Source organism: Nestor notabilis, unplaced genomic scaffold (assembly GCF_000696875.1).
Source record: "Nestor notabilis isolate BGI_N333 unplaced genomic scaffold, ASM69687v1 scaffold27099, whole genome shotgun sequence".
NCBI lineage: Eukaryota > Metazoa > Chordata > Aves > Psittaciformes > Psittacidae > Nestor > Nestor notabilis.
This window is the reverse complement of record NW_009942752.1, coordinates 97,042-110,151: the sequence shown is the minus strand read 5'-3', so window position 1 is coordinate 110,151 and position 13,110 is coordinate 97,042. Positions and strand designations below refer to the sequence as shown.

The following is a 13,110-nucleotide window of genomic DNA, read 5'->3' as shown; positions in this document are numbered from 1 at the left end:
TCCCTGCTGAGGTGTTAGGAATGGCAGGAGTTAGAAAAACCATCTTCCCAAAAGCCCAGTTGTGGAAGAATGACTTCAGTTTGAAGTGTAGCATGAGCAGCTCAGGCTGGTGCTCCGGGAACATGTACTGGATTCAGGTGTCTGTTCAGATTTCCCAGTTTATTTCTTCAAATAGCCCCTAACTTGTTCAGAATGAATCTCCATCAAAGCCTTTTTTCCTTAGTCAAATTGTTTCTTGACTTCACAGTGCTAGAGAAAGCTGCAGTAGTTTGAGTCCCATATTCTCCGTAAGAGAAGCTGATCATACAGGACTGGGAGTCCTGATCATACAGGATACAGGAGCATCAGTGTTTGTTATAATTGCAAGGGGGGCTTGTACAAGGGCCTTAAAATGCAGACACGGGGTCTGTATACTGGGATCCATACAGTTATTTTACCCTTTTCCATTCTGAGTTGCCACTAAAAGTATTAAAATATTTTACTTGATTCCTTTTTTGTGTATGGGAATATACTGAGTTTGTCTAGTGCTGTTTAAGTGTGGCATAAAACAAACTGGTGAAGCCCTTTACCTTGTGAATAACTATTTCTTATCCAGAGACACTCCTTCCTTAGGATGATTAGTGGCTTTTAACAGCAGTCCACAGTTCACTGCTACCTCAGCTGACACGTCTAATCAATAGGTAATAGAGACCACAAAAGCTCATCCAAGACCACAGATTTCGATTTGTTATCATCTATCACTTTTGCCTTAGCTATGATGTCTTTAATGTGTGAGCAGGCTATGTTTGATGTGATCATGTTTCCTTTTGACTCTGCAGGTATCTAGGCAAAGAGGGCTGGGCCCCAGCTTCATATCTGAAGAAGGCTAAAGATGATCTTCCATCTAGGAAAAAGAACTTGACTGGGCCAGTGGAAATCATAGGAAACATCATGGAGATCAGTAACCTGCTAAACAAGAAATCATCCACTGACAAGGAAACTCAAGCAGAAAATGAGACTGCAGAAACTCATATCACCAAGAAGGAAATCAGCTTGCCCATCCTGTGCAATGACTCTAATGGCAATGCCATGATGACCCCAGACAAGCAGATTTCCAAACTGGCCCAGGGATCCCCAGCCATAGCAAGGATAGCACCACAGAGAGCTCAAATAAGTAAGGCAGTAGTCTTAGTTTCCATTGGCTTGCAGTGAATTTTGTTTCCTACCTTTCGGGGCATGCGTTGCCTACCAGCTGAAGTCCCATGTGTACTGGCTTTATAGCTGAGTCCACATGAGCAGATCTTTGCATTGTCTGTAGACCTGCAGGAACAACAGGACATGGTCCTGTTAGTGATAAAATTTAATTTCACTTTATGCAGGGGCTGACTGGTTCTTCTTTATCTTAGCCAGTATGTGTTTGCTTTCTTCTTTTTCCCAGAGAAGATTTCTTTCCTTTTGAAAACTCTAAAATGTGACCCCCACCTTCAGTAATACAGATGATGTGATGGTGCGTTAAGAGTCAAGGAGACCACCTATGTCTTGTCTTGCATTTGTTCTGCAGTTTTCCTGGGGGCAAGTTGCTATAATGTTTTTACTACTTTGTCTGCAAAATGCAGATGCTGACACTAGTCTGTGCAAGGAATGGCAAGATACTATGATAGAGGACAGTGTGAGTGTTACTAATTTAGTGGATTATTTTTATTGCTGGGGGGAAAACTAGGTATTAGGCCAATTCTGTACTGGCCAATCTCCAATAGAGCTGGTCAGTTCCAGCAGAAAATACAATCCACTGCTTTCTGGCAGTGATTTCTTCTTAAATTTGATGGCTTAGCTGAGATGAATAGCTAAGCTACCTTGGTATTTCTAATATAACCTCATAGTTTCCTATCTTTTTTCAGGCATCTGTAAGATGCCTTAAATATTGCAAATACTGACTCCTAATATTCTCAAACTGTGTAACAGCAAAGAGCTGTTGAAAAATGTGGTTAGCAGTACTTGCAAAATAAAATAAATTGTCCTTTTTCCCTTTCCTTCTTAGGTTCTCCAAATCTAAGAACAAGACCACCACCACGAAGAGAATCCAGTCTGGTTTGTATTGGTTTATGCTATATGTTAGCAGTAGGGTAGGTGTGTGGGTGTCTTATGAGACTTTCTACAGCTGTACAAGGTGGGAGGGATATCTGAGAAATCCTTTGCTTTCATGCCTGTTAATTTTATTGTTTATGTATTGAGCAGACCTGTGGACATCCTAATGTTAATTGGGAGCTGCAGGGATACCATCTTAAAGTTATTATGTTGTATATGAGCATTAAAACTTGTCTGGCTGACTCAGCAGGTTTAAAGTTCCTCTGTGTGGCTTTAGCCCAGGCTGGATCTTTTGACCTTTTCTTGTCTTCTACCTTCCTTCCATTCCTACTATCTTTGAGATGGCTAAGCTTCACTCTTGTACATGTTTAATGTGACTTGAGATATTATGGACGGATGTGCACTATGAGAATGAGACCTCCTATGATTGTTTACCCTCAAAGCTGGAAGTTTGGACTATTTTGAGATTAGGACTGTGATCTTCAGATAGGAAGTACTAAGTAGTCTATTAGCACAAAGTCATGCTAATAACTTGTTTACAACTAGATAATACATAGTGTTTAATCTTTGCAATACCCTTTATTAGCAGTATGTGATTTATGATTTTTTTTGTGTTATCTGAGATGCCTTTTAACTAGATAAACAGCATATTGTCATTTTCTTCCTATTTCTTTTTGCATTATTTTCAATTAGACTCTCTTTTGGCAAGACTTTTATGCTTAATCCCATGCTAAAAATAACAATGATAATATATGTGAAACCCTGAACATGTCTGCTGTTTTCAATTATCTTCATTTAATCCAAACCATCCTATTATCAGAAGGCATTTTATTATGCTGCACTTCTGCTGTGTTTCAGCACTTATAATGCAGAAACATCCAATTATAACATTGTTAGACATGGTTCCTAAGGTGCAGTGATGCATTCTCTCTGAAATACCACATGCTGTGTTTCATCACATTCATGTGAAACATGGGTTGCTAGTTGCTAGTTACAACAAGGATATTTTAGAAATAGAACAGCGTGAGAATAAAGCACAGTAAAGCACAGTATGCAATTTGCCTTTCTCCCATTGATAGCTTAGGATCATTTTGTGTCTTTGGCTGTCCTGTATATGTCTGTGACAGGCCTGACCTGTGTTCAAGAGATCCTGACATACTGCAATTCTAGTGTTAGAACCATAAGCAGTGAAGCGTAGAAGCTGTGAAGTTTCACCATCATCTGGTCATTCTGTAGATGAGCACTGTGCTAATCTGAAAAGCTTTCAGTACTGAAATTCTTGAGAGGACTCTTACCCCATTTATCACCTTTAAAATAATTGTAACAAACCTAAAATGTGACAGCTTAATGTAAGAAGAGCTTTTAGAAGAGTCTGGTATGCTGTAAATAGCCTTTATGCAATTTAAATGAAGGTTATGTTGGGATCGAGTAGAGATTTGGGGTCTCTGTTATGGGGAGGAACTGGAATCTTGATCCTGTGGTAAAGTTCTTCCTCTCTCCTACTGCTTTAGCTGAGCAAAGCTCTTCATGGGATCTGTGCTATTCTTATTTCTTGCTACAGCAGAATCCCATTAGCTCATATCACTGACTATTTCAGATGGTTTAAAAATCCAGCAGCAGATTAAGAGCAATAGTTCATTAGGATTACATTTTAAGGCAGAGTATTTGGTGACAGGCAGAATCTCTTATGGTCCAGTTGCAATGTAATTTTCTGCAGTTGTGGCAAGCGATTCAAAACTGATTCTTTCTAAACAAAATCTCAGAGTACATGGACTGTTGTTACTGTGACAGGAACAGCAGCTCACACTTTATGGCCCATCAGTAAAATGTTTTACTGTTTTGGTAAAGATTATCACGGTTTTAATAGCTGGTGAAGGCGGCATGAACAGTGCGCAATTTGAAAGGCTTCTCTCTTGTGGCCCATCTCAATACGCCAGCTTCTACTCTGGAGAACTGGGAAGTTATCATTAGGAAGTAGCACAGGAAGAAGGAAGAGTTTTAGTAAATGAAGGCAAATATTCTTTCATGTTGATGTTCAGCCACTGTTTCTTTGGTTTAATTGAACAAAACTCCCTATTTTCCGTAGGGTTTTCAGTTGCCCAAACCACCAGAGCCACCCTCTGTGGAAGTGGAATACTACACCATTGCAGAGTTCCAGTCGTGTATCTCTGATGGCATAAGCTTTCGTGGAGGACAAAAAGCAGAGGTGAGCCTTAACAGCGCAGCTGGAAAAACTGTAATATTTGGCAATTGCAGGGAGCTGGATTGAACAGGGAGGAGTGGAAAGCATTTGGTTGAGGCTTTTGTCAAAGTAACATGTTCCTTGTCATGTCCTAGGTTATAGAAAAGAATTCTGGTGGCTGGTGGTACGTGCAGATTGGAGAGAAGGAGGGATGGGCTCCAGCATCTTACATTGACAAAAGGAAGAAGCCAAATTTAAACAGAAGAACCAGTACTTTAACCCGCCCAAAAGTTCCTCCCCCAGCACCTCCCAGTAAACCAAAAGACTCTGAAGAAGGAACAACTCCTGGAACAGTTTCTTCAGGAGATACCCAAGACTCTCCCCACAAGCTGAAATACGAAGAACCTGAGTATGATGTGCCTGCCTTTGGCTTTGACTCCGAGTGTGAAGTGAGCGAAACTCATCGTGAAGAGGGCACTCTTGAAAAACGACTCTTTCAGCCCCTCAAGCCCTCTCCTGTGTCATCACTTCAGAAAGCAAAGTTCAAAGTAGGAGAGTCTTCAGAAGAAGTTGCTCACGAAGAAGAGACCATCTATGAGAATGAGGGATTTAGACGTTATGTGGAAGATGCTTCATCCAATAAGGAATCTAGTGGAGACTCTGATTCTCAGAAAAGTTCCTCTCTCTCCTTGATCCAAAGGAATTCTTCATCTTCCAGCTCTCCTAAGTCATCATTTGTGAAGCTCAAGATGGACAAAAACATCCAGCCCGATCTTGGAAAATGCCATTATTCCAGGAGTGAGGAGACAAAACCAAGGTCAGCTTCAGATGTTGGTTTACGTAGTGTGCCAAGGACAGGCATGAAGAAAGAGCCTGGGCAGAGTCCTTCTATTAGAGCAAAGCCAATTGTTAGGCCCAAACCCTTCCTGAACAAGGCAGACTCTCAGAGCCAAGAAAAGATGGATATCAGCACTTTAAGGCGACAGCTGAGGCCAACTGGGCAACTCAGAGGTGGACTTAAAGGTTCAAGAAGTGAAGAGTCTGAGAGCCCCCCACATACAGCTTCTGAGAACCAAGAGGATCCTGTTAGGAGAAGCTCAGCTGATATCATTACAGCTCCTTCCCGTGGCATTTTCTGCTCTAGCCATCCAGCCAAAACTGAGCAAGAAAATGACTCCAGGTGTTTCTATGTGACCACTGACTCATACCAAAAGGTACAGGATTCTGAAATTTGCTTCCCAGCAGGAGTAGAAGTAGAAGTTCTGGAAAAGCAAGCCAGTGGATGGTGGTACCTGAAATACGGAGACATGGAAGGCTGGGCTCCTTCCCATTATTTGGCTCTCCCTGATAACCAGCGGGAAACCACATCAGCAGAGACTGATGCCTCCTTTGCCAGGAACAGGAAAAACGAAAACAAGTCAAACAGTTTAGAGAAGATAGAGAAGAGGGTTCAGGCTTTGAACACCATCAACCAGAGCAAACGTTCAACACCACCCATCCCGAGCAAACCTCCTGGTGGTTTTTCAAAGCCATCAGGGCCGGTCAAAATGAGGAATGGTGTGAGGCAACTTGCCGTCCGGCCGCAGTCAGTGTTTGTGTCTCCACCACCAAAGGATAACAACCTGTCATGCTCCTTGCGCAGAAATGAATCTTTAACAACTACAGATCATCTCAGGAGTGTCCGTCGGAATTCCTCCTTTAGCAATGCATGGTCACAGCCTGGTGACGCGAAGGGAAAGCAGCCTGAGAGGTCAGGTACAGAGAGCTCAGAGACCACCTCCAACGTCTCTGCCCAGAGGAATGGGATTCCTGTGTCTACAGTCAGGCCAAAGCCCATTGAGAAATCCCAGTTCATCCACAACAATCTCAAGGACATCTATGTTTCCATTGCAGACTATGAAGGGGATGAGGAGACTGCAGGGTTTCAAGAAGGTGTCTGCATGGAGGTCCTCGAAAGGAACCCAAATGGCTGGTGGTACTGCCAGATCATGAATGGCGTGAAGCCATTCAAAGGCTGGGTGCCCTCAAATTACTTGGAGAAAAAGAACTAATATTGCAATATCTTTAACCTCCCTAATTTATACTGTTCCTGCTGTGTACATGTGGAAAAAAAAAAGAACAATTGCTACACAAAAAGACGTTTCCCTGTGCTCCAGTTTGTACAAAGGGACAAAGGAGTCTATGCTGAGGACAAACCTGCTGTGTTCTGGAGAGGTCTGTGGGATTAGTATGTTGTAAGCAGCTATGAGGAAGATGCAGCATAGTCAAATGCCTTTTTGTGAAGTTGTTAATAATCTTGTATGTGTAACAGGGTATGATATCCCATCTTTCCCATTATTGATAGGAAACCAAATGTGTGCCTTTTGTGAGAGAGAAATACACATGCATCTACTTGGGGAGTTTTGTGCCAAACTCTGTTTTACAATCTTGGCTCCCTTTCTCCTCATTCTTGTCCATACATGGATTACCCAAGAGTTCTGGATGCACTTCCACAACTTACAGTGAGAAGCGAATGGAAGTTTCTGAAACACAGAGGGACTCTAATCCTTTGGAGATGTTCACTTTTTTTTTTTTTACTATTCTCAACAGTTGGTTGGTCCAGAGTTGGAGCCTTTTCACCGTGAAGAGATTTGGTCTCTTGACTTCAGCTGTGTTTTGTTGTTACTGCTAACTCACCGGAAAAGGCAATCAGGTGGTGTTGGTTGGGGGCTTTTTGTTTACTTTTGTTCTGTCATGTTCTTTGAGTTGGGATTTCAGGTGTTCTAGGGCAGCGATGCCTACTGGTGCTTGTTAAAACAAACCTACAAACCCCATGCTTAAGCACGTTGATTACTTTGTAGACTCCGTATTTAGTGCTATGCCTGACTCCTGCCAGGTGATCCTGGTTGATTCTCTTCTCAGAGTTGGGTTTCTCAAAACTTGTCATAATATGGAAAATGTACAAAAGTCCCTTAAGACACTAAAGACAAAGCTGTCAAATGTGTTACTTCTTGTTTTTGTGATCTGGTCTGAATTCAAGCATGCTGACTGCTGGCAGGGCCCACCAAGGTATTAGTTAGAAATAGCCGTAACCTTCTGCAACATCAGTGTTTACAATGGGGGGTGGGGGAAAAAAGCCATCAAACTCAGTCTGCACATCCTTAATTTGTATATTTTTTGGGAATTGCTTTTTTGCTTTTTCTGTGGTTTGTTTTTGTCTTTTTTGTGCATTCTGGGTGTACTTTTTTTTTTTTTTGGGTCTTGTTTTACCAAGAGAGACTTAACACTGAAGGAGGAGCCAAATACATGTTTCTGTTCCCACTTGAATCCAAAATGTACATTTGTACTGGAAAGTGTACCTGGGCTTCTCAGGCTCAGAGGTTTAATATCAAAGGAATTAGGTCTACAATGCATCTAACCAGAAAGCTGCCTTTTCTAGTTCCATTTCTGATTGCCTTTATTAACTCATGCTTTGAAACATGGCACATGGTAGGGGTAGCGTGGTGGGAAATAGAAGAGGCATCCATTGGAAAAGGCTTTGAATACATTTTATTTATGAGCTAGCCAAGTCTTTTGGCTACATCCCTACTGTACTTGAGGAAGACATGTTTTTTTGGGGGGGGTTGTTAAATGGCTTTGTAAATCACTCAAGATCAGTATCTAATTCCTTTAACTAGTAGGCAGCATTGTAAATCTGTTTTTAGGGGGAGGGGCAGACCATTTCACTACCAGTTTACACAAAATTACACATGCCATTTTTTCCAACACAATTTCAAACTGATTTGACTTGGAAGTTAAAGGTTATAAAGACTTAAAAATAGCTGGGATCAAGGGGCTGAGTAAAATAGCACAAGAATATCATGTGTTACTGGGGATGTTTCTCTGCCAAAAAAATATTACACAATTTATATGTTGTTCTTGTCTTTATTGTTGGGGTTTTTTTGTGGTTTGGGGTTTTTATTAATTTCCCTGGTAACACAGAGAGTTGCCTACAGCTAATGTGACTGGTGTCCTTTTGGTAGCTGAAACAACATCCAGGTGCCACTAGTGGCTATGAACAGTGCTGTGGTTCGAGCAGCTCTTTGCATCCAAGTGGTGAGGGAGGCTGTTCAATTGGGATCCCTTTAAATTGTAGTGGCAGGAGAAGGAGGTGTATCTGCACAACAGCTCCTATCACAGTGTGCAGGGTCCTCTTCGTACCTTAATGTCTTGCCATATGACATATGTATGTATCCAGTTAGCTACATCTTACTGGATGTGTATCTGAGGCATCATGGCCCTGTCTCCCATACTTCTCCCCATTTTTAATTGTACTAATATGGTAGCAGCCATAAAAGACTGCTGGAGCTGTTGTGAGATTATAATAGAAGTATTATATTCTTCTGCTGGACAGTATTAAATAGAGCAATACATAGAGTTATCTGCTAGATTGCAGTACTAATAGTAGTGACTTAGTGACTCGTATTAATGTTGTTGTGATTTATTTTAACAATAATGATGAGGAAGTGGTTCATTATTTTGAATTAATGCACTTTAACAATAAAAGAAACCAAAATGGAAGCCAATGCAGAGAACTAAGTGCATTATTTAAAGGTGCAGTATATAATTATCATTTTCTTGAAGCACATATTTATTAAGAATTAACTTATTATTTAAAATATTCTAAAGTTTTGTTTAAAGACATTCCCTCTAGGTCATCTCTTTGGGGGGATGTAAAAGCACAGCTCCCAGATCTTCTGCATTGAGCCACTGAATTCTCTGATTATGGTGCAGTGTGATGTGAGCCCCTACCTAGGGAGAGGAAAGCAGCACACAGGTGGGAGAGCCCCGACTACTATAGATATTCTCATCTGCATCCAGCAAAGGTGAGCCCAGAGCATGTCCCAGCTGCAGGAGCCCTTGCAGGGTTTGGGGTGGCAGAGCTGTTTTGGGCAGATGGTTGTGGTGCTGTGTGCCTTGCGCCTTGCATGAGGCTGGTCCCTGGTGGATGCGGGCTCACTGTGAGGCTCAGGTTAGTGTGAGGGCTGTGAAACGCAGGCCAGCTCTGTAAATGATGTCAGTCTGTCCCACAGCTCCCCTTCCACATTGCTGGCTTGGTCCTCCAGCTCTGGATTTTGCAGGGATTTGATTTGCTGAGCCCCATCCATGGGGATGACACAGGGTGAGAGTGCCTGTAGTGCTGCCAGGGTTTTCTCAAGCAGCAGCCCAGTGTCCTATGGCTCAATTGCTCCTTTTTCACATCCCAAAGGCTTCATGGCCCCCTGAGGAGAGGCCAGGACTTGCAGATGGGCTGCAAAGCCACACTTGTGGCCTCCCTCTGCCTCAGATGGGGCATAAACAACCTACTTAATGCTAGAAATGAATGTGGGCCACCACCTAGCACACCGGGCTTCCAGCCTGGTGGGAAAGCTTCAGTTTGGGCTTCCCTTTATTTGGTGGCTGTTTTGACTGCTTGTGTTTAAAAGGTCACTTTTAAAGCAATACCCCCAATGCAGTTTTTCCCCTCCCATTTACCATTGTCACAGCATCTCTCACCAGTTATTCTTTTTTTAATTCTTTCAACTGACAGATATCAGGAAAAGAATCATTTTTTCCATCAGCAAGCAGCTAGTTTTGGTCAGCTCCACTGATGCCCGAAATAGCAAGCCCTTTTCACTGTTAGCTGTGAGACGGAGTGAAAGGCCTTAAGCTAAATCAGAGAAGCTGACTGCAGGGCAGGAAAACCTGGCAGGGTGCCTCAGAGGACAGTGTAGTGCTAGAAGTGTTTTAGTTCTTTTCTAAAATCTTAATGTCTCCTTAAGCTTTTTTTACTAAATTTGTCAGAACTGACACTGGATCAAGAGCAATATTTAAGTGTAACGTACACCTCAGTGAACACTCAATGCAGAAATCAACAGTACTGTTTAAATTTATCTTTTTTTTTTTTTTTTCTTTTGGTTTATTCTTGAACCAGATTAAGAGGAAGAGCTCTGCAGGGCTTGGGCATAGCCGTTTGCAGCTGAAGGGGGCCCTCCTGCGGGGGGAGAGGTGGCTGCTGTCACTGCGTTGCTCTCACCCGCTGTCCGTGCTTTCCAAAATGTCTTGAATTTGGACCAGCAGAAAATCTGAACTCTAATGCCAGAGAACAAAATTTAAGAATGTGAAAATTGTGTCTTGCTGTATACTGCAACTTTAATGATAATGAGCACTTCTGAGTTCGTTATTGAGGTTTATATAATGCCTGAAAAGTTTAATTGCTGGTTTCCCTCGTTTCCCCTTTCAGAACGCGAGTAGTAAGTTTTTGTCAGCAGCCCTTCCCTGTGGGAGGCAATTCCTGTTAGTTGTTTTAGCTCTCATGCTTTACAGTGGGTGGGTGTAGTCGTATGTACCTGTCCTTTGCAAGCCACGCTTCTCAAGATAAAAGATACGATGGGCGCGTGTCAGGATACTTAACTGATGTGTTGACAGGAAGCTTTTAAATCAATGTGTGTAATAATAGCACATACACAATAATGGATTGAAATTGGCTCACATTTAGACTCTTAAAAATGGAATTTCACGTCTGCATGGGTATGGCTAAAAAATGGATTTTGCCCTTGTGGATACACACCCCAAAGACTCCTTCTGTTACCATGCTATAAAGTTTGACGAAGGCATTATATAATTGTTTTCATCACTTTCAGATCTTAATGAATCGTATTTTATTGTAATATATATTCATTGCTTTCCTCAGTTAAAAAGAAAGTTACTGCTTTTATCTTATATGAAAAACAAGGGAATTTGATAAAGCATTCATTATTTTCATATTACTAGTATTAACAGAATAGAACTAGTACTATTTAATTTTAGATCTTCATAGCTAGCTTGTTAATAACTCATATTTTCCTGTGTTGTACCCTACTATTTTTTCTATTTTTTTCCCAAATACTCTGCATTCTTGAGAAAAAACAAATCCAGTGAGTGGATAAGTGCAATATTCATAGAATAAACAGGCCCCTCATCCAGGACTTGGAGTGGAACGTGCAGTGTGAAATGTTTGCAATTCTCTATTCATGCACTCTTAAGGGAAGGGGAAATGCAGGGGAGGGGATGGCTGGATGAGAATAGGACACTTGGGTAGGTAGGGACTGACAGGTAGCTGGGATGGTTTGGGGTGGGAATGGCTGCTTTCCAGGAAAAAGCATCACCTGTTAATGAAAATACAAGGATTATGCAGCATGCTACCAGGATTAAGTATAGAATGTGCATTAACATCCTTATCAATACAAGACTTCTGAGCTATGCTTGAAACACTCTGTATGCCATCCATGCATGATACTGTCTTCTGGTATGTCTCTGCTGGTTATGTCCTCTATTAGGCTTCAGAATCGATGGTAACTTCAGAAGGGAAAATAATTCTGCTGGTGCAGTCCCAAGTTTTGATACTGTATTGTTACTTGTATTTATTGCAAGAGCTATGGGAATATTTTTACAGATCTTTATTTCTTTTCCTTCCCTATTGTTAACCTAAGACAAAAAGTCCTCATTTTACCTGGGTTAGTTCTCACCTGCAGAATTTCACAGCTGATTTGGGTATTGATTTCATATTTCTTGGCTTGCAAAGGCTGATCACTCAGGTCCGAAATAAAGCTGGGCAGAAACTTTGTTCTTCAAAAGAGGTTTTTGTCTTAAATTCTATTTGAATGGAAAGAGAACTTCCGTTTGTCAAAAATAATGTGACTTTCCAGGTAGCAGCAAAATCTACTACCTTTGAAAAACTGGACTATTTTTGTAAGATGTGGGAGAAATGTGAAAGCCAGAGCATTTGGTTCTCTGAGCTCTGGGAAGTACATCTCCCGTGGCTCATGTCCCTGGAGAGGGGTGTACCTCAGCTTTCTGCTTAATTTTTGTCCTGCTGTTCTTAAGTCTGTCAAAAAGCATTAATATTACCAGAGACCTTTGCATTCAAAGAGGAAAACTGAATTCTGCAGCTGTACTGAAATAGTATCAATTACATGGTTTTTTTAAACCTCTAATACTTTACAAATGAATTTGATTTTGAGGCGCTAACTCTAATTTTTTCACATGCTCTTGTCTAACCTGGCAAGAAGTCCATGAGCATCAGTAGGGTTACACTGACAGAAGACCCGCAGTGGAGCAAAGCACCTTGCGGGCACTCAGCATGGAATGTTCTCAGCAAAAGCAAGCACGGTGCATTCAGTTTCTACACCTCTGAAGGGTGAACAGGACTGCTAAGCCTCAGTGCTGCCATGCCATGATCCACTTCCCTGCAGGTCTTGCAGCTTTCTGAAACCAACTGGAGCTTTGCTGCTATTTGCTGGTGGCTTCCTATCACTGGCAGCTCCTTCTCTGGCAGCTTTAGATGCTATTTAGCCACATTGCAAAGTGGTGTGTATAAATGCAGTGTTTGATAGATGCCAACAGTACCAGTAGGATGGTCTGAGAGCAGATGTTTGTGTAAGTTATTTTGTTTTCATTTGCTTGTAGTTGCTTGGTAGAAGCAGGGACCACCAATGCATGGGGAATGTGTCTGCACACTTCAACTATTTGATGGCCTCTGCTAGCTCTGCCCAGTGCTTGCATTTCTCTCACTCTCTGTGCTGCTCAGTAGTCATGTCTCTTGTGTGTGTCTGTAACTTTCAAATAAAGTACTGTATGTAGGGCCAGATCCAGAAGCCCCCACGGTCGGTTGACTTTGGGTTGGGATGTAGGTTGCTGTTGCTGCTTTTCCTCCTCCATCTTAGACCCAACTTGGAGCAAAGCACAGATGTTTGTAAAGAGTCACCCGTAACTCTGCTTTGGGGTGTCAGTTTTGTGGGGTGTGCATGCATTGCCAAGGGTGGAATGAGGGGGTCTTTTCTTGGGTACCCTCGCATCAGGGCTAGGGCTCCACAGTGATTCCTGGA

The 13,110-nt window shown here is 42.0% G+C and overlaps 1 protein-coding gene across 1 annotated transcript; it reads left to right on the top strand.

The window, feature by feature from the left end:
• Positions 1-818: 818 nt before the first annotated feature.
• On the top strand, positions 819-6,793 carry SH3PXD2A (SH3 and PX domains 2A; the record flags this gene model as incomplete). The annotated part of the gene is made up of 4 exons (XM_010021564.1): positions 819-1,153; positions 2,018-2,067; positions 4,151-4,270; positions 4,402-6,793. Coding segments are annotated over 4 exons (2,401 nt in total), but the record flags the coding sequence as incomplete, so codon positions are not given.
• Between the last annotated feature and the right edge of the window lie 6,317 nt (positions 6,794-13,110).